The sequence below is a fragment of the Hemicordylus capensis genome, chromosome 2 (genome assembly GCF_027244095.1).
Source record: "Hemicordylus capensis ecotype Gifberg chromosome 2, rHemCap1.1.pri, whole genome shotgun sequence".
Classification (NCBI taxonomy): domain Eukaryota; kingdom Metazoa; phylum Chordata; class Lepidosauria; order Squamata; family Cordylidae; genus Hemicordylus; species Hemicordylus capensis.
Genome location: NC_069658.1, coordinates 24,941,008 through 24,967,929, shown reverse-complemented (window position 1 = coordinate 24,967,929; position 26,922 = coordinate 24,941,008). Strand labels below are relative to the sequence as shown.

The 26,922-nt window shown below is 44.1% G+C and overlaps 1 protein-coding gene across 14 annotated transcripts in view; it reads left to right on the top strand.

The window, feature by feature from the left end:
- Positions 1–26,922, top strand: part of PRLR (prolactin receptor) — a 240,297-nt gene that overhangs the window by 157,822 nt on the left and 55,553 nt on the right. For 9 of the 14 annotated variants that reach the window (XM_053292106.1, XM_053292102.1, XM_053292098.1 and 6 more), the window contains 3 exons: positions 10,112–10,172; positions 24,523–24,658; positions 26,162–26,291. In XM_053292106.1, coding sequence (XP_053148081.1) covers positions 24,601–24,658; positions 26,162–26,291 — 188 coding nt within the window. In that variant the 5' untranslated portion in view covers positions 10,112–10,172; positions 24,523–24,600. Of the gene's footprint in view, positions 1–3,560; positions 3,578–7,441; positions 7,535–10,111; positions 10,173–24,522; positions 24,659–26,161; positions 26,292–26,922 lie in introns of those variants that run through there. The other 5 variants (XM_053292101.1, XM_053292097.1, XM_053292100.1 and 2 more) reach the window with 3 other exon arrangements.

Sequence of the window (26,922 nt, the reverse complement as noted above, 5' to 3'; positions counted from 1 at the left end):
TGATGATTAAAAAAATATTTAAAGCACACCTCTCTCAGAAATGATTTGGGTTAGTTCAGTACTTTTCATGAACAGTTCCTCAGTTGTTTCAAGATTGCTAGCCCAATTCCAGGTACTGTGTACTTGGAATTTAAAAAAAATAGCAAAACAGAGAGAGGCTTTTGTACAGGGATCCACTTAAGGAAAATAATGTTTGAACAAAAAGCAATATGCCTGTACTCTAATTAGCTCTGCCTCCTAGTTGTGGCTAGTTACCAGGCATGTTTGTACTTGCGTAATCTTTCACAGCCTCTCTGTCCTTTTTCCTTTCAACCCTTTCTCCGTCTTAAGCCGCTGTTTATTAAACTGGACATGGCAAAAGGCCATTGTGTAAAAATGACTTCTAACATCTCACAGGACTAGCTGGCCATCTATGGCTCTGTTTGCACAATTACATTATGCAACTTTGTCCTAAGCAGAACAGACAATGCAAATGACACATGTCTGAAAAAAGTATTGAGTTGTATAACTCATTCCAGCTGAGATGGTATCACTGGTGTGAGCTTAGGTATACCATCCTCTTTGCACCCAAACCCCAAAGAAGAAAAGACATGCATGAGTGGAGTAAATTAGGGCTACTTTATTGATAAATGTGAATTAAACTTGCAACAGAAGTTCTTAACTAACCAGACTGTGGGTACTCCTCCCTGTGTGAAACAACCTCCTAAAGAGGACTGCTCCACACATGGGTGAAAACAGTGGGTTTTTTGAAGCTGTCAGGAGACAAACTCCTTACATCCTCTCACCACAGGACTTTCCCATGTCGAGGGGAGGGCTACTCGACCCACCAAGCCTCAAAACTCTGAGTTGGTGAGCAAAGCAACCCTCCTAGAGGGAGCTGTTTCCCTCCAGTGGTCTTCATCTCTGTGTGGAATGAGTTTTGTTCTGGGTGGCAGTATCAAAGTAGTATCAAGGCAGTGTGTGCGCACCTGCATTCAGAGTGGGGCCTTCCTGATTCAACCTGAGCGGGATCTAAAATGAACTGAGCGGACATCCAAAAACTTGTGAGCATGCACACGCCTTAGAGGGAACAATGTTCCCAACCCCCTGGACCGCAAAACCCTGAAGGGCTCTTCTATGGTAACCCCCCTCACCTCAATAGCCCTCCAGCCGAACACTGATAAACAATGCTACTTACCCACACCCACACTCTCCTGCCTCAAAAGGGGGTTACATTTCAGTTTAGCTCCACTTTCCCCACCACAATAATGCTCCCTGAAGACCCCGTTGCAAGTCCTGGAGAAACAAACTGTTCCCCAAGTCTGAAAGGTGCAAGCCATCTGCCCTATAAATCAAACCACACTAATGTTGTATATCAGGGTGTGAAATTACCCTGCCATCCAAGGCAGCAATCGCTTTGCCTATCTCCTGGTTCACCTTCTTGCATCCCCTTGACCCCCTCCAACACAAATGAAGAATCGTGTTGGAACATATTGAACAAACCCGGCCAAGGGGCCGCCAAAACATGCAAATTAGCAACTGGCTGCAAAATCAAGGCCTTGCCTTTTAGCAAGCCAGGTCATTGCCCCCATCCCAACCCCCAGGTGAATAATAATGATATACAGGGGCCCATGCAATTCATCCAGTAGAGGTAGGAAATGGCACCATAGCATTTATCGATGGCCAAGCCAGTCCACTTCTGCGACACCAGCACCACCCAGCTGAGTAGCCACGCTGGCATGGCGTGCTCTTTGACTGGCCCAGAAGATATAGCTTTGGCCACAGATGAGCATCCAGATAGTTGTTGGAAGCTGCCACAGGTCAGAAAGAGAAAATAAGATCACTGCTCTTTCACACGTGGCAACTTAAACTTAATGCCTCAAAGGACGAATGTAGTGGCGGCAGGCAGATGAACACACCAATGCCCAGGTGTGTGAATGTGACTCTCAGGCAGCCCGGCAGCCACACCAAAGTCATGGCACTAATACAAAATGAGTGAGTACCATAATCTGAAGGGTTTACACCCTCCCTCACTAATGCCACCATGATGGACCCAAATTGAAAGTGAGTAAGTCAGGGGAAGTAATCGTTGCTGAACAAAGTGCCCTCTTCACCACCACCATCCCCGCCCCTGGGCCTCAACATAAGCAAGCAAAAGTGTGCACTGGACACATTGCAACAGATGGTTCCTGTACCAGGGTAACCCTGGCACCCCTGCACCGCTGATTAGTCTTGGCCATCCAGATGTGCATAATGTCCCCCGCTCCCCTCACATCAACAGCCCAGCATTGCAGGGCCTGTCCCAAGGTATCAAACCTGGAAGTGACAACCAGCTTACTGATCCGCAAGGCTTTGAAGAAAGCTCCCGGGACAAAAGCTCTGAACAGCAAGTTGGAGAAACACAGCCCGATTTCGCCCCCTCGTGTGAATAGCCTCATAGAATTAAGATGCACAAGCAACTTATCTGACAGTTTAGGGGAATACAGAACCCTGGTATTGGGGGTTGGGGGTGCGCATTAGTGCCCAGCCCTCTAACATTCTGTGAATTCTAAAGTCAGAAGTGGAATTGGCATGTCTCTCCAGCTTAGCTTGGAAGGCCAGTGCTGCCAGCCTGCTGCCAATGGACCCAGGCAACAAACGACAGTTGTGTAACTGAGCGCAAAAGCAAAACACCAGGAGGGACAATGAAATGACAAATACTACAGGGATGTAACTGCAAACCACTCACTGATCTGGTTTCTGATATTACAATTTGCCCCAACTTTAAGGGTTGACATCCAGCAAAAATGCTAATTCAAGCCCACAATTACGGTTAGGGTCACTAAAAATGATGAACTCCTTATTCCAGTTAGAGTGGTGGTGGGAGAAACTGGAAAGGAGCCCCCCAACCACTCCCTGAGCACCAGTGGAGGGAGCAATCCCTGCACAGAGGCCCCAGCAAGCCATGCCATGTGCGCAAACAACCCTACCCTAAGAACGAGGGGGGTCAATCCCCAACCAGACCCAAATAGGCCGTGCTGTCCTCCCCATGGCCTGATAGGAGGCCATACCTGAGTGCGCCGGCGATCCGGGGTTGTGGCGGCACCCGACCACCCCAGTGGCCTGAAAGCCATGCTCTGGCCTGGGGTGTATCTCCTGAAATGGCCACGCACTGGCCACCCACCCAGGCCTCCGTTCCCAACAGCCAACCGGCCACATTACGCACTGGGCCAGACTCGCAGCTATGCTGCCGCTAGCCCCAGGCAGACCATTCTCGGCACTGCCTCTACTCCCTGACTTGGCCCGACTCGGGCTGTGTATTTTCCAATGGCCACCAGGCGAAGTAGAGATCTCGACAGTGCATCGTCCTCCTAGTCATGCTACCAGATGAATGCTAAGAAGGAGGCAAGACTGGCCCTTAGATGCCGGTCTGCCCTCCACCCCAATTGGTCGAGCATGATCATGTGCTTGACCAGGCAAGATGGTGGTTGAGCATCCCCTGCCCCTTGAGGCCAGGCACAACCCCACCCACTCCCAACCATGCCAGTGTGCAGGGAAGAAGCAGCATTACTGCAAATATTGCCATATCAGAGAGGAGCGATTCACGGGATATTACTCAGTAACAGGGATGCATGGGAACAAAGTGCTCTGAAGTGTAAAGAGGGTTGTGTACACTGGGGGCCCTCTAACCTCAAACAAGGCTTTTTCAAATTATGTACAAGTCTACTCTGAGTGCTACTGATCTGGAACCATAGAAATTGATTTTCTTTTTCTTTCTTTTTTTTAAACCTGTGTCAAGAATTTGGCAGGTCTGTATCTGTGTGTGTGCGTGTGCATGTGTGTGCATGCACACTAGGCTCTGCATCTTGGAATTGTTCGTGGTGGGGTGAAACAAGTAGGGGTGTGCGTTTCATTTCAGATACAAAACGTTTTGTGCCCCAAACAGGCCATTTTGGCTGTTTTGTAGCCGAAACAAAACACCCAATGCTCAAAACAGAAAATTTCTCCTTCAGTCTCCATTTTGAGTTTTGACATCTGTTTGAATTTCCAGCCCTTCCAGCCTGCAAATTGACCAGCAAAAGCATAGGCTGATCTGCTGGCAATTGCCTCCTTATTCCTTCCAAGGAAATTTAAGGGTAAAATTTACCCTCATTGGCCAGTGAGGCAGTGTGCACACTGCGCGGGGCAGTGTGCATTTCATTGTTGTTGTTTCACACTGTTGTGTGTAGATCAGTTGCATTTCAGGGGGGGGATGTGGATGTATATGACCTTTGGAAATCTGCCTGGTTCTTTGCAAAGCTCTGCTGTTGTTGTTGATATGCAATGTTGATGTAATTTGAGGTGGATTCAGGGCAGAAAGGGGGTTTTGGGGGCAGAAGATTGGGTCAGGTGGTAGTGCCCTAATGGGTGCCTGCTGCCACCCAGATTCCAAAGGAATTGGGGAAAGGGCTGATTTTTAAAGAATTTCTGAAGTTTACATGTCTTTGGGGCAGATTTGGGGCAGAAAGAGGACCTGAGGGGCAAAACAATGGGTTGGGTGGCAGTGCCCCAAGGGGTGCCTGCCACAACCCAGATTCCAAAAGAATAGGGCAAAGGGCTGATTTCTTAGAAATTGTTAGTTTACACATCTTTAAGGTTTTCCCCCCTAGGGAATAATGGCGGTTTCAGCAGACTCATAACTCCACCTGGGGGGCACTGGGGTGGCCGGTAGCGAGTGGTGGTGCAGTGCACATAGGGTGCCAACCACCCCCCTGGATTGCTAACCCATGGGGTGCTGGGTTCTGTTGTTTCTGAGGTGTTCTGAGTGTAGATTCTCTGGTAGCATATGAGATTTTCCATGACAAACCATGAATCCACTCTCATATGCTACCAGAGAATCTGCACTCAAAACATCTCAGAAACAACAGAACCCAGTACCCCATGGGTTAGCAATCTTAAACTTCAAAAGAAAGTTTGAAGAAAAATCTTAAACTTCAAAAATTTGCCAAAATTCAGCCCTTTGCCCAATTCCTCTGAGATTTGGGTGGTAGCTTCCACCCATTGGGCACTACCACCCCCACCCATTAGTTTTGCCCTGGGGCCATTTTTTAATTTTTTTTAAAAAAAAATCCAAATCTTTTCAGGTTCTGATTTTGCAATTTTGAACAAAGAACAAAATTGGGGTGTTTCAGATTGGCTGATTTCGAACAAAGAACAAAATGAGGGTGTTTCGGATTTGGGCCAAAAACAAAACAGAAAAATAACAAAACGCACAACCCTAGAAACAAGTATCTTTTCACATATTTCAGAGTTAAAGTGGAGCACAGCATTCCTCTATCCTTCTGCTTCATAATCAGAAAAGATTAAAGTGTTAAATAACAGTTTAAAGGGGGGGGAGTCTTTGCACAAAGTGTAACATTAAATCTCTTTATATAGTGCACTATTATTATTGCACCATTAATGTGCAGTGCTTTATCAAGTACAGGATTATAGGTCCCTGCCCCAAAGGGTTTACAATCTATAATTCTGAATTATGCAGGGGTTAAACCAAAAGCCTGCCTCAACACAAAAAAGGTCCAGAAACCTTCAGGTGGTGGTGGGAAACTATCACAGAGGAGGGAAGACAAGTTTCCAGTGAGAGGGAGTTCCACATTATGAGCACCATCACAGAGAAAGCACTTGTTCATTCCGACGACACTGCTGATGGTAGTGGGGCACATAGAAGGCCGTCTCACACAGAGCACAGTAGAAACTATGGGCACTCGGCTTTTTTTCATTGTTTCTTGGACCAAAGTTATATTTAGTAGAGCTCTTAAAGGTCTGTCAATCCAATGTGATCCAGTTAATCTAGTCTGTGAGGCCTGGATTCATGCCTCATAGGAACACAGGAAGCTGCCATATACCAAGTCAGACTTTTGCTCTATCTCACTCAGTATTGTCTACACAGACTGGCAGAGGCTTCTCTAAGGTTGCAGGCAAAAGTCTCTCTCAGCTCTATCTTGGAGATGCCAGTGAGGGAACTTGGAACCTAGATACCCTTCTCAGAGCGACTTCATCCCCTGAGGGGAATATCCTACAGTGCTCACACATGTAGTCTCCCATTCAAATACAACCAGGGTGGACCCTGCTTAGCTAAGGGGACAAGTCATGCTTGCTACCATAATACCAGCTCTCCTCACATGTCTCCCCTCTGTCACCTTGGACAAATAAGCCTTACATCCTTTTCATCCTCTGTGCTCCATGAAATACAAATGCATAGAATCATAGTGACATACTACTTTCACAGGGTTGCTGTGAAAGTGTCCGCATAAATACAGGAGCACGTTGCAAGTGCCATATGAGTAGAAAGAGGAGGAGGATGGTATCCACAGGTTTCAAAATTCTCGGAGAGACTGCATTACTACTCTGTTGACGGAGTTACACTGGCTGCCAATAGGTTTCCAGGCAAAATACAAAGTGCTAATTATAACTTATAAAGCCCTAAACGGCTTAGGCCCTGGGTATTTAAGAGAGCGTCGTCTTCGCTATGAGCCCCACCGGCCGTTGAGGTCACTTGAGGAGGTCCATCTCCAGTTGCCACCAATTCGTTTGGTGGCCACACAGAGACAGGCCTTCTTGGCTGCTGTCCCGAGATTGTGGAATGCGCTCCCTGCTGGGATACGAGCCTCCCCATCTCTGGCAATTTTTTAAAAACTTCTGAAAACACATCTCTTCAACCAAGCTTTCTCAGCGTTTAAAAATTTGTTTTAAATTGTTCTGGCTATTTAATTGTTGTTTTATGTTGTTTTAATTGTTAATTATTGTTTTATGCTGTTTTATAATTTCGGTTTTAATTGTTAATTGATTTTAATGGTGTTGTTTTAATGTAAACTGCCCTGAGCCTTTTGGAAGGGTGGTTTAAACATTTAATAAATGAATGAATGAATGAATAAATAAATAAATAATAAAACTGATACATTGTTTTTCTTAACTCGTTATCAGGTGGCCTTTCAGCCCTAGCCACATCAGAATAGATTGCTTGAGCCTCTGATTGCTTGAGCCCTTAACATAAACATAGTTTTATCTTCTACCAGTTTATTGCCTCTTCTACACATAAGGAAACCAGGGACACGTGCAAGCAAGGCACACGCAGGGTGGCCTTGTCAGCTAAATCTGCTTTGGTGTCACAACAAAAAGGCTGAACTTATTCCCACTGACTTTTACAGCAGTGGTACTCAACACAGGAATACCTACTAACCCGTTACTTGAGCTTCCCACTCTGCTTGTATAGTCCAGAGCGCTTGTAAAAACACATGTTGGTTTTAAGAGTGTTCTAGTGTGTTGGCTCACAAACCACAAGGAGCAGCTCTTTTCCATCGTACTTCATCCCCCCCCCCAACCCTGCTTTGCCTAGCTGCTGACCTTCTATTGGTTACTCATTGATAGGAAATGTGCTCAAAGGAAATGGTTGTGTTATTACTTCAAGAGGAATAGGGCAGAGGAAGAAAGAAGGCAGCAGAGGGCTATCAGAATGAGAGTGCTACCACTACGAGAAATAGCAACTGTCCTCGTGATTTCCAAGTAGCTGCATAGTGCTGGTCACTCGCAAGTGTGTCAGGTGAGCGACGGGTTCGAAAGACAGCTCTTGCTATTGCAAGCTGCCGCCGCCCCAGGGTGAACAGAAGGTGGTACTTAGAGCATTTCACTTGGCAGGGATTCTAGAGGACGGAGGCAGAGACCATGGATTTCTGAAGACTCCCAGTTCCTTGGCTACACTGGGCTCTTTGGTGTGCACGTGTCTTCTAGAGCAGTGTTTCTCAACCACCGGTCCCTGGACCGCTGCCGGTCCCCGAAGGGTTGAGTGCCGGTCCCTGACTGGGAGTCAACCCCCCCCAACTGAAATCAAGGCACTCACTTCCTCAATTTTGCACATGGCACGGAAGAGGAAGAGTATCACGGAGGCATGGGACCCTTCTTGTGCCTTGCCTCCACGTGCTGCTGAGATCTTCCTACAGCTATCTTATTCCCTATCTTTACAGCTTCAAACTGTATGTGATGCGGGGGCATGGAGGAAAAAGTATGGCAGGGGGCGCCACTTGAAGGGCTGCTGGTTCTTGCATGATCATTGTTTGCAGCCAATGGTTGGTTGATTGAAACCCAGCTGCCTGTTGTGATCGAGGCGCCTTGAGCGGGAACGCTGTTTCCCTCTTGCATCAGTGGGGCTTGCTTGTATGTTGTTTTCATTGGCCCCATGTAGCTTTTGAATTTTTCTAATGGCCCAACATCCCCTCTCCACTGAGTAATCACAAGCACCTCCACTCCAGACATACTGGAGACAAATTTGTTCACCCAGGCTTTTAGATTCAGGGGTTCTCAACCTTGGGTACCCAGACGTTGGTGGACTTCTACTCCCATAATCCCCAGCCATAATGGCCAAATGCCATTGTTGCTGGGGGTTATGGGAGTTTAACTGAGGGACCCAAGGTTAAGAACCCCTAATATTCCATGTTTGCAAAAGATTCCAAATTTAATTATTTTAATGCTTATATTATTTTCATTCTAAACTGCCCAGAGATGCAAGTTTTGGGCAGTATAGAAGTCTGATAGATAGACAGACAGACAGATAGATAGATAGATAGACAGACTTGAAACCCCTTTACTAACTGCTGGTCCGGGAAACTGCACATGAAGAATGTAGCGGTCCTTGAAACTCTGCACGAAGAATTTAGCGGTCCTTGACTCCAAAAAGTTTGAGAAACACTGTTCTAGAGGACAAGAGAGGGCACTGCCCCAAAGCTGAGCATAAGGGACAGAAATCAGAAACTAACTGGCATATATATATATCTGCCATGGTTTATGCATGACATGGGATGTCAGTGGAGTGCAGGAGTGGTGTATCCCCTCCCCACCACCCAAGCGGATAGTGTAATTAAAGGCCTCCACATGAGTGACTGTTTGTGCAATTCCTCTCCCGCAAAAAGGGTGGGAGGAGAAATTATATAAATTTGTGGCCCCCATGCATTCACATGGAGGCCCTTGCACATATATTATGGCGTCTAAGTGGTCTCTGTGGGGTGATGTTTGCTCCTTTACCAAGCAAACACCCCAGGTGATATATGAACTGGGGATATATCTGTACTGATGCTGGTATGATTGTGTGTGTGTATGTGTGTGTGTACACATGTGCACATGCATATGTGTATCATCTATTCATGTGTTTTATTTTAATAAATTCTCCCCCACCATTTCCTTTTAAAAATAAGCACAAAATGGCTTACTAATGAACAAACTATCACACACAGACACACAAATGTATAGAGAGCTTTTCAAATCTTCTATCTTCTACTGTCAATGAAAATATTATGAAGTGGTTTGCGGACTCTTCCCTTTGAGCAAAATTCCCCTCTGCTATGTGAGTGAATCCCCGCTGGTACTATATTGGGCAGCAGCAATATAGGAAGATGCTGAAAGGCATCATCTCATACTGTGCAGGAGGAGGCACTGGTAAACCCCTCCTGGATTCTGCCAAAGAAAACCACAGGGCTCTGTGAGCACCAGAAGTTGAAACTGACTTGACGGCACACTTTACCTTTACTTATGTGAGTGAGACAATCCTCCTGGAGCCAACAGGAATGCCCAGAAGTACCTGCCTTGTACATTATGGTCCTAAATGTAAGCGATTTCACTAAATCAGGAAGGTGGAATATACGCACAGCACTTTCACAGTTTCTACTATTTCAGACTTTTTCCTATCCATTGTTTTAAAATTTAATTTTTTTAATCTTTCTAAAAATTTTTTTACATTTTATATCCCGCTCTTCCTCCAAGGAGCCCAGAGCGGTGTACTACATACTTAGGTTTCTCCTCACAACAACCCTGTGAAATAGGTTAGGCTGAGAGAGAAGTGACTGGCCCAAAGTCACCCAGCAAGTATCATGGGTGAACGGGGATTTGAACTTGGGTCTCCCCGGTCCTAGTCCAGCAGTCTAACCACTTCACCACACTGGCTCTCTAAATTTGATTTAGAATGCTTACTTTTCCTGTACAATCAAGGACCAAGTTATTATATGGTGCAAGCTGATGAAGCTCTATATAAGCCCACAGAGTTTCATTGTGAGCTCTGCTTTGGGTGGGGGTGGGGGTGTTTTTTTCCCCTAAGAAAAAAATTAAAATAGCTTTTCTGTCTATTTTCTAGGTAGTCACCTGATTTGGCAGTCTCCATGAAGAACAAGAACATGATCATACACATGAATCCTGTAAGTAGCTTGTTTTTAATTGTTATTAATACACTATGAAGGTTGACTCAGCCTTCCATCCTTCCGAGGTCGGTAAAATGAGTACCCAGAATGTTGGGGGCAATATGCTAAATCATTGTAAACCACTTAGAGAGCTTCCAGCTATAGAGCGGTATATAAATGTAAGTGCTATTGCTATTGCTATTGCTATGAAGGTAAAGTGTGCCGTCGATTCGATTTCGACTCCTGGCGCCATAGAGACCTGTGGTTTTCTTTTGGTAGAATACAGAAGGGGGTTACCATTCCCTCCTCCCATGCAGTATGAGATTATGCCTTTCAGCATCTTCCTATATCACTGCTGCCTGATACCAGCGAGGATTCAAACCGGCAACCTTCTGCTTGTTAGTCAAGCATTTCCCCACTGCTCCACTTAAAGTGACAGACCCCTGTTATATACTGTAATTATACAATACTACCTTGGCCATATTTTTGCAGCATGGGGTCCTTATACAAAGAGGAGGGGTATGTATGAAACACAAAATTAACAACAGCAACAACAACAACAATGGCCCCAAACACCAGCATCATTGGCTACTGTAATACTGTGCTTCAAAGACCCACACCGAGATCATCTTAATCTTTCTTTTTATTAGATTTTTCAAATTACGTTCCAAAGGAGATATAAAATTTTATGCACAAACAGAAAATCCATTTAATATTGATCATTTAAAGTAAAATATATAAATTATAAATTCATAGTAAAGGTAGCTTCTACAATATTTGAAAAAGATAATAGAGTTTGAAAATTGCTAGGCATCTCAGACCAATGTTAAAGTGTCCTGACAAATAAGTTCTGCTGTCATAAACTGATTTCAGTAATGAACGAAGAGCAGTCCAGTGTTGACAAAGACTATTTCCTGAGTGTGGTCTTCCTTCTCAAAGGTGCTTTATAGACAGTTATTTTGTTCATCCATCTGGTGTACCGCACATGATGCAACCAAGTTTCAGTTGGAGGTAAATGCTCCTATTTCCCAATGTTGGCAAGCAAAATCATTGCTGCTAAAGCAACACATATACTACCGCATGCTTTTTTTTTTAACAGCTATGGCAATATCCCAGAAGAGTAATATGTGACTCCAAAGGGATATACTCCAAAGGGATATCATAACTTTATGTGCTTTATGCTAAGGCAATTTGCTCTCAGATTTTGTTACCAGAAGGACGTGTCATGAAATCTGACAAAAGTGGCAACCTGACACCTCCAACAGACATCTGAAATTATCCACTTTCATCAACAGCCTTGTAGGGTCCCATTCCACGGCATCTGCCCTTGGTTCAGTGATCGGCTTGTGATAACACACACAGCATTGTCTGCTGTGTTGCCTGAATGTCTCTTCGACATGCAGACTGCGCTCCCAAACGATCCATGCTATGTGCCTGCACTGCCGGAGATCCCACAATGCACTGCGCAACATGCACAATGCATTGGAGGGGGTGTGTCCCTCGGGAGTGGGTGCTCTAGGCCTGTCTCTGTATTATCACATAACCCCAGCAAACACACTATCCTACAGCCCTGATCCCTGTCCCTTATCCCTTATCCCCAGTCAAGCCCAGATCCCTGTCTAAGATCCAGGCTACAAAGCAGGGCTAGGCAGCACTGTCCCACCGGGATCGGACTCAGTTCTCACATGCAGCCTAACCCAGTCTGGGCATCCCTAGCCTGGGTTAGGCTGCGCAGGAGAATAGCCTCAGTCTTTAGTAGTGCTGCCACTTTTCCAGGTGATACTTCAAAAAAGGGGGTGGTAAAGTAATGGAGCTCTTCTCACAACCGGTGAAAAGAGCTATGGGGCAGTATGTGGGGAAGGAGGGTTTAACCTACCTTCCCCACAGACGATCTCTGTTCGTTCCCTGGGTGGGCTGATCGCTCACCCAGATAACCAGCAGCTCACCCAGCAGCTCTGGGGGTTGGATGCTGGGATGCGTCGCACTGCCCCGGCGCTCTAATAATGCACCGCACAAGTGCACAGTGCATTATTGGGGCCAAGTGTGCCAAGTGTGCCAGCCCAATCAAAAAAATGAAGTTAGAGGAACGCTCGATCCCTTAACCTCATTTTGGAGGGAGGCTACTTAGGCAGGTTTGCCACTGTGTAGCCGCCGGGATCAAGCCCGTTCCGGCAGTTCACATGCTCGTGGAAAACCAGGTTGGGCTCCTTAGCCAGTTTTGCACGCCCGTGTGAATAACCTCATTGAGTTTCTCTTAACCAATATATATTACTGCAACCTTGTCACCGAGCCCAGGTGTCTCTGTATTTCATTCCCTGAATGTTTAGCATCAGAAATGTAACAAATGTATTTTTAAGTTTCAGAGGAGTGTGTCTGCTGTTCTCAGGTTCCTCTGGAGTAAGCGGGGGGGGGGGGGCGGGGGGGCTTTTATACCTTCTGCCATTAAACCTTTTCTTTCCAAATCTCTCACTCAGCTTACGTATGGTGTGCAGCTAAGGCCCTCATCTAGCTTTGAGCAGATGGAGAGAATTCAATCTAAATTCCTTACAGCTGTACTTTTGATCTCCTGTTGTGTGTCTAATGCCAGATTGAGACTGGAGACGGGTCTAGTTAAGGTGGAGGCTAGATATTGGAAACTTATGATTTTTTATTGGATTAAGATCCATAATTCTCATGGTAGTCTGGTATCTCTTATATTACAAGATTAATTTCATGCTTCCTGGGAATGTAAAATATTTATTAAATTGGCAACTTTGGGGTTGTTTTCGCTTACTTTGCTTAAAATGGAAGTACAACAAGCCCATGCCTTGGTGAAACAGAAAATATTAGACACGGAGTGGCAGGAAGATTTACCTAAGTCCTCGGGTTTTTATTGTAATGATACAAGTTACCTTGTGGCTTCTTTAATGTACTTGCAACAATTAGACATCCCCAAATATATGATGGCTTTCACACAGGCTAGATGTAGATGCCTTCCCTCTACTGTTCTTGAACGTCGCTACAGTGGGACTCCTTATGCGGAGCATCTACAGGTGAAACTCGGAAAATTAGAATATCGTGCAAAAGTCCATTAATTTCAGTAATGCAAATTAAAAGGTGAAACTGATATATGAGACAGACGCATTACATGCAAAGTGAGATAAGTCAAGCCTTAATTTGTTATAATTGTGATGATCATGGTGTACAGCTCATGAAAACCCCAAATCCACAATCCCAGAAAATTAGAATATTACATGGAACCAAGAAGACAAGGATTGTAGAATAGAACAATATCGGACCTCTGAAAAGTATACAGTGTACTGTGCTTGACTGGCCAGCAAACTCGCCTGACCTGACCCCATAGAGAATCTATAGGGCATTGCCAAGAGAAGGATGAGAGACATGAGACCAAACAATGCAGAATAGCTGAAGGCCGCTAATGAAGCATCCTGGTCTTCCATAACACCTCATCAGTGCCACAGGCTGATAGCATCCATGCCACACCGCATTGAGGCTGTAATTGCTGCAAAAGGGGCCCAAACCAAGTACTGAATACATATGCATGCTTATACTTTTCAGAGGTCCGATATTGTTCTATTCTTCAGTCCTTGTCTTCTTGGTTCCATGTAATATTCTAATTTTCTGGGATTGTGGATTTGGGGTTTTCATGAGCTGTACGCCATGATCATCACAATTATAACAAATTAAGGCTTGACTTATCTTGCTTTGCATGTAATGCATCTGTCTCATATATCAATTTCACCTTTTAATTTGCATTACTGAAATTAATGTTCGATCCTGACCAGGGGCTCAAGGTTGACTCAGCCTTCCATCCTTCTGAGGTTGGTAAAATGAGTACCCAGAATGTTGGGGGCAATATGCTAAATCATTGTAAACTGCTTAGAGAGCTTCGGCTATAAAGCGGTATATAAATGTAAGTGCTATTGCTATTGCTATTGCTAATGGACTTTTGCACGATATTCTAATTTTCCGAGTTTCACCTGTATGCGCTTGTGGTGATGGGGAAGTTGAATCAATCGAACATGTTCTGCTTTATTGCTCCTTTTATAGGGACTTACATTTAGGATTAATATTTCCATTGCTGGCTCATTCCCCAGGAAATTTGCCTAGTCAACAAGTGGCTTTCCTGCTTGAGGATAGTATTCCTGCCATCACTTGGAAAGTGGCGGGTTTCTGTGTAGCAGCTTGAAGATTGCGTTGGCTTCTAATTAATAAATTCAGTGCTGCCTTATAGTTTTCTAGTTCTAGTATAGTTGGTGGGTTCTGAGACTGCTGACTTGTTATTCTTTTTAATTGTTATCTATGTCTTTTATTTAATTGTATATCCATTTGTCTTTTTAATAAATTTTTGAGTATTAGTAATTAACTCCTTCCTTAAGATTGGGAGATTTTTGGTGGTTTCAGTATTATACCCTAGGGTATTGTGATATAAGTGGTATTATGTTTTTATTTTAAACTGTGTTATATGTTCTATTCTATTCCTTTGTTGTGCTGGTCATAGACTAATACACTTTGAACTATTTTTAAATTCAGAAGCATTTATCTACCAAGGGAGTCAAACCAAACCTAACCCCAAACATAAAAACAATTTCAGAAAGGTTTTTTTCAGTGAACCAGAACTGAACCTGAACCTAAAATATCCTGGTTACCGAGAAACGAAACCAAACCCATAAAAACAGACAATGGTAATCAATGCTGCAGAGGGTCTTGGATGATACGGATTATCTGGACCCTTTTCAATCTGGCTTCCGCCCCGGATATGGGACTGAGGCTGCCTTGGTCGCTCTAGTGGATGACCTATGCCGGGAACTAGATGGGGGAGTGCGTCCCTGTTGGTTCTGCTGGACCTCTCGGCGGCGTTCGATACCATCGACCATGGTATCCTTCTGGGCCGCCTCTCGAATATGGGAATCGGAGGTACTGTGTTGCAGTGGTTCCGGTACTTTCTTGGAGGGAGGGTCCAGAAGGTGGTGCTGGGGGACTACTGCTTGGCTCCATGGCCATTGGCCTGTGGGGTCCCGCAGGGATCGGTCTTATCCCCCATGCTGTTTAACATCTACATGAAACCGCTGGGAGAGGTCATCCGGGGACTTGGACTGAGTTGTCAGCAATATATGGATGACACTCAGCTCTATCTCTCCTTGTCATCTGATCCTAGGGAGGCGGTGGAGGTCCTGAATCAGGGTCTGGAGGCCGTGATGGGCTGGATGTGGGCTAATAAACTGAAATTGAATCCAGATAAGATGGAGGTAATGTTGGTCAGTAGGAGAGCCAATCGGGATGAGGAGATTTTACCGGTTCTGGATGGGGTTGCACTCCCCTTGAAGGAGGAAGTATGCAGCTTGGGGGTATTACTGGACCCAGCTCTGCTTTTGGAAGCTCAGGTGGAGGCGGTGGCCAGGGGTGCCTTTGCACGGCTTCGGCTAGTGCGCCAGCTGCATCCCTTTTTCAAGAAGGCAGATCTGGCCACAGTTACCCATGCCTTAGTCACGTTATGGCTGGATTACTGTAACACGCTCTATGTGGGGCTGCCCTTGAAGAACATCCGGAAACTGCAGCTAGTGCAAAATGCGGCAGCTAGGGTTTTATCCGGCACTGGCTACCAGTTTGTTTCCAGGTCCAATTCAAGGTGCTGGTTTTGACCTTTAAAGCCCTAAACGGTTTGGGCCCAGGATACCTGAGGGACCGCCTGCTCCCAAGGGTTGCTGCCCGCTTGACAAGGTCATCTGAGGGGACTCTGCTCCGGGTGCTGACAATGAGGGAGGCTTGGTTGTCGTGCGTGCGGGACAGGGCCTTCTCTGTTGCTGCCCCCAGACTCTGGAATGCTCTCCCGGTGGCTATTCGCTCCTCAGTCCATCACAGCTTTTAGAAAAAATGTAAAATCTTGGCTTTTTGCCCAGGCATTTATTTGATTCTCTGCTGCTGCTCTTTATAATCTTTATTGCTTTTATGCTTTTTGTTTTAAATTTTTTAAATCAGATTTGTTTAATATTCCCCCCCCTTAATATTTTAATTGTGTCTTTTTTACCATCTTGTGTTAAATTTTTTTTTGCTGTAAACCGCCTTGGGATTGCTTTAATGAAAGGTGGTATATAAATTTAACAATAAATAAATAAATAAATGGTTCAAAATAAGTGGTTCTATATGAGACATTCAGGTGTATGTTTTATTCCATCTTTCTTATCCTGGTGGATGTATTTTGTTTGTAAAATCCTTTTAAAAAACAGTTTAATAGGCCAGCTTTCAAGCTGGTTGTTCCACTATAGATCAAGTACTAATATTGCAGTGTCTGATCAAAAAATATTCTATAAAACCCAATAGATTATATGCTGCTTTTGTTGATTTTAAAAGTGCTTTTGATTCAACCTCTAGAGGGAAGTTATGGAGGAAGTTATTGGATTCCTCAACTGATCATCACCTCTTCTTATTAATACAGTGAGGATGCTCCCTAAAGCTGAGGTGTAGCATGTTAGGCCATCTTACAGACAAAATTCCAGTAAATAGAGGAGTTAGGTAAGGGTGTATTTTGACGCCAGTATTATTCCATTTTTGCATAGATTCCCATAGTCTCTCATCTTAATGATTTGAATTTATCATCCTTCAAAGTTGGCGAACAGGCATTTATTGGCTGTACTCTATGCATTTGATGCCATTTTGCTTTCTCAAACACCATTTGGTTTAAGGCAAGCTTTGCAGGATCTTTCATCTTATTTATTATTATTATTATTATTATTATTATTATTATTATTATTATTATTATACTCATCAGACACTAAAAATAAATTATGATGAAACTAAGGTAATAGGTTTTGGGAAGAGGCCTAAAATAATAAAATGCTTGTTAAATCACGTTAGAACAGGCCACCTGTTTCAGATACCTGGTGTAGTTTTGCAGGCCTCAGGCAGTATGACAGCACACCCAAATTATGTTTTGCAGAATGCGCAGATATCTACAAGGGCTATCTTGTCATTCCATCAAGGTAAAGGTGCCCAGTTCATCCCTGCTGTGGTCAAATTATGTTTAGTCAAATGTCCCACACAACTTCAGTACAATGTGCAAATTTGACCATATACCAATCTAGCAAAATTAGAAGTACAACAGTCCAAATTTTTGAGACTCCAGATCCTATGCTGTGTTACAAATGCAGGGCTCTGTTTGTAAGTAGATATTATGAAAGTAGAAATGGGAGAAAATGGGACAGTGACTAGATAATTTTGAGTTATGGCTAAAATTAAACTTCTAGGCTATTGTCTTCGATCCTTTGATATCAGATAAATCTTTATCCCATTTTAGACATTTATTGGAAAAGAGGCTATATTACGATGGTTTCCCCCTGGATTCTATTGTGTCAAAAGGTCCATTCACAGATTATGTTCAGCACCTGTACAACAAGTATACAGTGTACCTAGGTACAGAACTGTCCACAGTTACAGTCATTCAAGTTATGTTGAACACAGGTACAGCGGTACACTTCCTATTTGTACTCTGCACTTTGAAGGTCCTGTATCCAGATTCACTTTTAAAATGAACCCAGGTACAGTCATTCACACAAGCACATGTACACTTGTACAGCATAATGTCTGAATTGGGCTAATGAGATATACGAAAGCTAGATTAATGATTAGACAGTTTGTGTGTGACGTGGAACGGCAAATAGACATGAGGTGTGTATCTAGAGCAGTTATTTTAGGTTATCAGCTTTTATCTCCAAGCCAGCCAGGTATTTTGGCATGATTCCCTGTTTCCCCGAAAGTAAGACCTACCCCGAAAGTAAGACCTAGCAGTAATTTCTGATGTACCGCTAATTGCCCTAGTGCATTTTTGGGGGCTAAAATTAATATAAGACACTCTTATTTTCGGGGAAACACGGTTAATGTTCCAAAATATTGCAAAGCATTTTTGCTATCCCATTTCAATGTACTACACACGGTAGTGCTTGAAGGAAAATTCAGGAAGGTCCCGTATGCTGAATTCCTATGCCCGTGTCTTTCAGAAAGTATTGAAACAATGACATGTATTGCCATATATTATAATTTTTAAAAAGATATTCATAATCCTTATTTGCTGCCATTTAAAAAAATTGTCCACGTCAGCTGGATAATTTTTATGTAAATTACCTTTTATCTGATGTGAATGATATAAATGTTGCTAAGTTTTGCTTAATACCGAGCAAGTCTGACAGAATATGCTTTATTAGAATAGATGCAGAATAATATACATAGGCCTATACATAGGCCGGGTTTTTAATCTGTTGTAATTGAAAATCTGTTGTTAATGTTGTTGTTACTGGCCGGTGTGTGTGTGTGTGTGTGTGTGTGTGTGTGTGTGTGTGTGTGTGTGTGTACCTATTAGTATTTCTTTGGTCTTCTGTTCGGTGACCAAAATAAAGAAACATTCATTCATTCATGCAACAGTTAAAAAATAGATATTTTAATCAGGTTAATTAGTTATCATTATACTCATTTTATAGAGTTACATTTCATAAAGAATAATATCAAACTCTGTTGCCTGCAGTGCATCTAAACTGGTTGCAAGTGCCTAAACAGGTTATCACACTGTATGCTAAAGTTAATGCCTGAACCAGAGCTGAACTGGAAAGTTAAATATGTTTTTAACTGGCAAATTTTTAAACAGTTCAGTTCCCTGCTACTCATAATGAACAACTGCCATAAATAAACAATAACTTCCTTAAATTACCTCTTTCCTGCTTTAAACTCCCTTCTATGCTCAAAGTCATGGGCTAACATGATGAAGAGAATTTCTCAAAATTCTCATTGAATTCAAAGTTCGGATAGGGTCGTCAGCTTTTGATGTCAACAATTCTGGATGGGGCCTGGTGATGGCCTCTAGCAGAAGTGGAACAAATTGTAAAAGCTTTCTGTTTGCATGTGGTGGACATGCGATATTGCCCAATCCTTTTGGAAGCAAATACATTATAGAATGGAGCAAATTTTATGTAAAATTTCCTTTCTTACCAGAAATTTTTCTCTATGACAAAACCCCATATCCCCATGAAGTATACTGAATTGTCTTTATATATGATTACGACAGCTAGGATCCTTTATGCCGCCAATTGGCATTCTTCCATAACTCCCTCTTTAGCTGACTAGTTTATTAAATTATGGGATTATGCCTCTGTTTCTAAAGTTTCGGTTTATGTGAATAACTCTCCATCAGATTCTTTTCTATTGACTTGGGAACCTTTTATAAAATATAATATTCAACAAGGTCATTGTTTATTTCCAGGGTCTGGTTTTGATCTGTGATTTTGAGTTCATGATTGTTCTGATTCTGTCCAGTCGGTGGAAGCTATCCTTTTTGTTATTCTTTTCCTTATTTGATTTATTCTGATAATTGATCTTTAGTACAAACAAACTCTGTATGTTTTTTATTTCAAGAAATGGATTCCTTTTCTTATCTGTAATAATAAGTGTGTGTGTGTGTGTGTGTGTGTGTGTGTGTGTGTGTGTGTGTGTTTATGACCCGTGGTTGTGCTTGGAAAACTCCAGTCTGAACCCTCGGCTTGCAGTGAGTTTCGCTGCTCATAGCCAAAGTTTGCGTTTCCAAGCGTTACAAGCGAATGCAGAACTTGAGGCTGCGTTCGCTGTAACTGGAGTTGAGAGAGGAAGCTCCTCCCTCTCTCTGGCAATGATTGGCTGTGCAGAGCATCTTTCATGCAAGAAGGAACTCTGCACAGCCAGTTCCCTCTCCTCTCTGCAGTCTCCCTGACTGCAGAGAGTTTGCTCTCTGTTTCATCTGAAATGTGGACAGGAGAGCAGGGGTGATGGGTGAGGAGTGTAACTGCAGGTTCATTGGACCCATGTTTCTGCATTACATGTGAATATGGCCAGAGGCAGAAACAATCTTGGCATAGGTTTGTTTTCTATGCCACCAGCTCCTTGCTGTATTTGAAGGATTGTATCTCATACCAGTGTGGTGTAGGTAAAAAGAATGGAGAGGGATGGATCCAAATCCCTGCTAGACTATGAAACGTCCTGGGTCACCTTAGGTTAGTCACCGACTCTCAGACTAGCCTATCCCTTGAAATTGTTGTATGGATAAAAGTGAACCATATACGCCATACTGAACTTCTTGGAAGAAGGGTGAGATAAAGATGTCATAATCAGTATATATATTTGTGACAGAATGTGTCTATCTAGCATGCATGACCAAGAAACAATCCCAGGCAGGACTATGCAATGGTAGGTACTTGTTTCTTGTTGGCTCCCAGTGAGTTTTAGAGTTCTTTGATGGTGTCAAAGGCAGATGGATAGAGGTGATCCAGGAGGTGACATAGTATACTTGGATTTTCAAAAAGTCAACATTCATATTTAGAAATGATTTAGACATTGGAAAGGGTTGTGAGGTTGCCAGATTTGCAGATGACACTAAACTATTTAGGTAGTAAAGTCCAAAACAGCTGGTGAGGAGCCTCAAGGGGATCTCTGAAAACTGAGTGAGTGGGCAACAAAATGGCAAATGCAATTCAGTTTAGGCAAGCATAAAGTGATGCACAGTGGGGTAAAAAAATCCCAACTTCACACATACACTGATGGGGTCTGAGCTGTCAGTGACTTACCAGAAGAGGGATCTTGGGGTTGTGGTGGACAGCTATTTGAAAATATCAACTCAGTGCACAGCAGCTGTGAAAAACACAAATTCCATGCTAGGGATCATTATGAAGGGGATTGAAAATAAAACCGCTAACATTATATTTTTTATTAATTTATTTTTATCCAAAGAGCCCAGAGTGGCATACATGGTTATGTTTATCTTCACAGCAACCCAGTGAGGTAGATTAGGGTGAGAGACAGAGATAAGTGATTGGCCCAGAGTCACCCAGTGAGTTTCATGTCTGAATGAGGATTTGAATTCAGTCTTCCCGATCCTTGCACAACACTCTAACCACTACACCATACTGCCTCTCATGATAAACAATGCCTTAATAAAAATCTATAATGCTGCCACATTTGGAATACTGTGTATAGTTCTGGTCCTCATATCTTTAAAAGGTTATTAAAGAACTGGAAAAAGTGCAGAAGAGGGCAACCAAACTTATCAGGGGGCTACCTTGTAAGGTAGTCTTAAAAGGTAATGCTACAATGACTCTTGAGTCTAGTGCTGTAACAGAGAAAAACCTCTTTCTATCTGTTCTCTGCACACCATACATAATTGTATAAGCCTCAGTCATATTCCCCCTTAAGTTACCTTTTTTCTAAATGAAAATATTTCAAATACTATTGCCTTTTCCCATAGGGGAGGTGCCCTATCACCTTAATTGTTTTGGTTGTCTTCTTCTGCACCTTTTCCAGCCCTACAATAAAGTAGGACCCCCATATTTGCGGACTCACCATCCGTGGTTTTGCGTATCTGCAGCCAGGTTATTGACACCTTACCTCGACATACATGAATGAAAACCAACCAAAAATGGGTTAACTCTGCGTATCTGTGGGTCAGAGGAAGCTGGGAATGATTACAGAGGTAATTTTCAGTCACCATTTTGGGAACTGGAGCCATTTTGTGGCTTGTTTACTCGGAAAAAACTGTGGAAAATTGAAACAAAAAACTAAAAATTGGACTATTTTTGACTTGGGGGGATGGCATTGCTGGATTGCCAGAGGCCCACAGATGGTAGGACCTTTATTTTGCCCTTTTAAACCTTTCCCACCACGTTTTAAATTAATTTTGGGGCTCCGGGAACCTAAGCCCTGCAATCCCATTGCCCCAACAACCCAGTATTCAATACAGTATTTTGTATCCATGGTAGTAGTGGAGAATGGAACCGCTGCGAATATAAGGTTCTCCTGTATCCTTTTTGAGTAACAAGAATTGGACGCAGTGATTGCTAGCCTGATGAATGAAGAGTGGGCATGCCTAACACCAGTGCTCACACAGAGCTATCTCCTGTGCTAGTCTCCACACTTCTGAAGCGTGAGCAGTCATGTGATCTTGTGCAAGAGCACAAACATTTTTTGAAGCTAACCTACACACTGGAAGCACTCTGGTCAAGTGGAAACACATCATGGTCAAGTGAGGGTCATGTGTTTCTGCTCTAACAGAGTGCTTCTGGAGTGTGGACGAGCTCCAAAAAAGGATATGTGCTCTAGCACAAGAGTACCCATTCTTTGGAAGCACGGAGACCAACGCAGGAGCTAGCATTGCTTGGGCACAGATGTTAGGCGCCCCTGTGTCAGGTTGTTAGCCAGTATTCTGAATGTGGTCTCATCATAGATTTGTCTAATTGCATCATAATATGAGAAGTTTTATTTCTGATTCCTCTCCTAACCATTCCTAGCATGGAATGTGCTAAGAAGCTGCTATGTTTTCACAGATGCTGCACACTGGGTTGGCTTCTTCACTTAAAAAGCCAACCACAACCCCAAGATCCCTCTCCTGTCAGACACTTTCCCCATCATGTGTCTGTGAAGTTGGGATTTTTTTTTGGTCCCATTGTGTATCATTTTACACTTGCTTGCACTAAACCATATTTGCCCTTTTGTTGCCCATTCACCCAGTTTCAAGATATCCTTTTGCAGCACGGTGCACTCAGCATCTTTTTGTGCCTCTGAAATTCATCCCTGGAGTTCTTTGGTGTCTGGATATATTTGACCTTGCACAGGATCTTTAACCTTCATCTGTCAGAGTCCGTTATTTTGTCTAAGCTTATGATCCTATGGTTCTATCCTGGAGTGTGTGAAAAAATTCACTAACCAGTGGGGATGTGCACAAATCGATTTTTTCCAAATTGATTTGCACCCGAATTGAATCACCCCTGATTTGTTTTGGGTATGAATCTGCCCCCCTGAATCACCCTGGATTTGATTTGGATCCGAATCAATTTAGGGCAATAAAGGGGTTCCGGGGAAGAAAAATGGGGTGGGTGGTAGTGCCCCAATGGGTGGCAGCTACCAAAAAAAATTCAGAGTAATTGGCCAAAGGGGTGATTTCTTAAAACAAATTTTTAAAGTCTGAGCATCTTTAAGATTTTTTTATTTTTATTTTTTTCCCATAGGGAGTGTACAGGTGAGGTTTTACTGTGCATGGGGAGTAGTGCAGGTGAGGTTTTACTGTTATTTCCAATAGTAGAGTACACTCTGTTCATTCATTCATTTTGCGCCAATATTTTTATGAATGAAGGGTTCATGAACTCTTCATTCATAATCTTGGTGCAAGATGAATGAATGAACAGAGTGTACTCTGCTATTGAAAACAGCAGAACCCAGGAACCCATGGGCTTGTGTTGTGGTTTGTGGGTAGAGGCGTAACTAGGGAAAACGGTGCCCAGGGCAAGCACTGAAATAAATTGCGCCCCCCCTCTGAAATTGCGCCCCCCCTCGGCGGCGAGCCCTGAACACTCCAGCCACCGCCACCGCTGGCCTCCCCCCACCCCTTCCCCCCTGCTGCCCTTCGCTGGCGGGGTGGGTGATCCGCGGGTGGGGTGAGTGAGCCAGGGGTCCTACCGTCCTCCTTCCACCCTGCAGCGGCGGGCGGCAGCTATGACTGGAGTGTTCAGGGCTTGCCGTCTCCCTACGGGGGTCGCCCATGCCGCTGCGACCAGGGGCCAGGGGTCCTCCTTCCACCCCGCAGTGGCGGGCGGCGGCTATGACTGGAGTGTTCAGGGCTCGCCCTTCCCTACGGGGGTCACCCATGCCACCGCGACCAGGGGCCAGGGGTCCTCCTTCCACCCCAGCAGGCGGCAGGCGGCGGCTACGACTGGAGCGACGCCGAGGCCTGCCGTCCGGCCCGGCTTCGCTTCTCAACAGCGCCACGCGCCTGTGCAGAACTGCGCAGGCGCGCAGCGCAGTTGGGAAGCGACGCCGGGCCGGACGGCAGGCCTCGGCGTCGCTCCAGTCGTAGCCGCCGCCCGCCGCCTGCTGGGGTGGAAGGAGGACCCCTGGTCGCGGCGGCATGGGCGACCCCCGTAGGGAGACGGTGAGCCCTGAACACTCCAGTCGTCTCCGTAGGGAGACACGAGCACGGCGGGAAAGGAAGGGGATCGGTGGGGGCACTTTTTGGCACCCCCTACCAAGTGGCGCCCAGGGCACGTGCCCTGCCTGCCCCCCCATCGTTACGCCCCTGTTTGTGGGGTGTGTTGGCATCTCACCTGCACTGCCCCACAACCCGCTCTGGCCCACCTTGGTACCACCCAAGTGCAGTTATGCGGCTGCTGAAGTGCCCATTATTCCCTGGGGTGGGGGCCTTAAAGACGCATAGGCTTTAAACATTTGTTTAAAAAAACCAACCCACTTTCCAATTACTCTGAAAAAGTAATTGAAATCATACCACATATGCCACATATGATTTGAAATCATGCCACATATGCATCAAGGGCATTCATTAAATAGTGTTTGTTGCCTTCTTTTCCAGTGAACCTGTGAGTTTTCATTCCGAGGAGGAGGAGGAGGAGGAGGAGAAGGAGGAGGGGACATAGACATCAGGCTAGATATGTCACTGTCAGTTCTATTTATTTTGCTCGTTTCTCTAAACGTATCATTTGCTAATGGTGAGTACTCAACTTCCTTACCCTTTTTGAATACAAACTCCTGAAAGCATTTTGTTTAGAACTCTGGTGATATTCAGGCACCTTTTTAAAGAGGTGATTTTCTAACTTTTAGCAAGAGGGGAGTAACTGTCTCTGTCCAACTACAGCACCGTATCGCCCCAGTGGTTATCGCTGATGTCTACCTTATATTTCGTTTTAAACTGAGAGCCCGTTTGGGCAGAGGTGTAGTCACAAATTCAGAAGTGCAGGCACTCAGTCTCCATGACAGCCTCCATAACCATGCCGACTCTGACAGCCTCATCCCACAGCCACCTGCCCCCACCCCCGCCAAGCAAATGACCTATTTCTATTATTTGCATTTCAGGAAAATAAATGAAAATACAAAGCTGCTTTTATTGAGTCAGACCATTGGTCTATCTAGCTCAGTAGTATTGTCCACACACCAGGGCTTCACAACTTCAGCCTTCAGGCAGTTTTTGGACTACAACTCCCTTAATCCCCTGCCACAGTGACCAATCAGGGATAGTGGGAGCTGAAATCTACCATCTGCAAAAGTGTTGAGGTTGTGCAGCCCTGGACAAAACTGACCGACAGCAGTTCTCCAAGGTTTCAGGCAGGAATCTTTCTGTTTTCCTGTGTTTCTCCAGTAACAATGCAGCATCTGGCTAAGTGGGTTGTCACCCATAAAAGCTTATGCAACATTGAACCATCTTATAATCCTTTCAGTTAGTCTCTACCTATTTATTTAGTGCGAGTTAGGTTATGCTGAGAGATTGAGAACTACTCAAGACCATCCAGTGAGAGTAAGGAATGTATCGGTTTCTTTATACCAAGTACGATAATTAGTCCATCTAGTTCAGTATTATCTGCACTGACTGGGACAGCTGTCCAAGACTCCAAACAGTGGTCTTTCCATCCCTACCTGGAGATGTCAGGGACTGAACCTGGGACCTTCTGCACCTAAAGCACATGTGCTTTCTTATTGAGCTGTGGTTCTTCCCCACATTATGGCAGAATTCTTAATACAGGTTTCTCTGGTCCAAATCCAACATCTGAGCCTCTACACCTCACTGATTCTACAAAAAGAAAAAGATAAAGGCCCCCTGACCTTCATTGCCAACAAAGGAAAATTTAAAAATGTACAGTCTTCTCAACTATAAGCCAGACCCTTAACCACTCAATTAAAGAGCCACTGTGGCAATAAATTATTATTATTATTATTTATTTGATTTCTATACCACCCTTCCAGAAATGGCTCAGGGCGGTTTACACAGAGAAATAATAAATAAATAAGATGGATTCCTGTCCCCAAAAGGCTCGCAATCTAAACATATGATAGACACCAGCAACATATGATAGACACCAGCAACAGCCACTGGAGGGATGCTGTTCTAGGGGTGGATAGGGCCAGTTGCTCTCCCCCTGCTAAATAAAGAGAATCACCACTTTAAAAAGGTGCCTCCTTGCTCAGTTAGCAATGAATTTATTATTGCAATTCCTCAGGTCAATCACCTCCTGGAAAGCCCATGATAAACTGCCGATCTTCAGGAAATGAAACATTTATTTGCCAATGGAAACCTCTTTCAGATGGTGGACTTCCTACAAATTATACTTTACTGTACAGCACAGAAAGGTAAGGAAATGTGAATAAATTCTTCTATACTTTAATTTCTTTTTATTAATTGAACTCACGCAGATTCAGGAGAGGAAATCAGCACCTCGTCAAAGACATGCATGATTCCAGAGTGAAACAAGAAATATTAACGCCGCCTTCTCCTCCTCCTCCTCTTATATACATCCCTCAAAAGGTTTTGATTAAAGCTCAAGATGCAGTCTCTCTTTGCTTAGCACAGCAAATAAAGTTTGTTTTCACATCACATTTTTCCAGGAGCCCCAAGTACAGGTACAATCATGGGGATCCTCAGCTTGAAGTAGCGCACAGCTTTCTTCCTTTGTATCCATATTACTTTCAACTGACCAAAGTCTAGCAGATTTTTACCTAGGAGTTATCCACACATGGCTTCATGCTGTGGGGTAAATGTTGAGCGAAGCTCGTCGAATCACACTCGTGGCATTGAGGGAAGCAGCCCCTCCCCTCTGCTCTCGGTTTTTGTTTTTACAAGTTCACATGGCATGCTCTGTGTTTTCCTTCTAGCCAATGGGGGTAGGAGAGAGAGAGAGATTATTAAAGAGCTAGATCTGCATTTCAAAGACATTATCCCTCATATCATGCTGATGATTCTATGTCAGTGCCTCTCCCTATT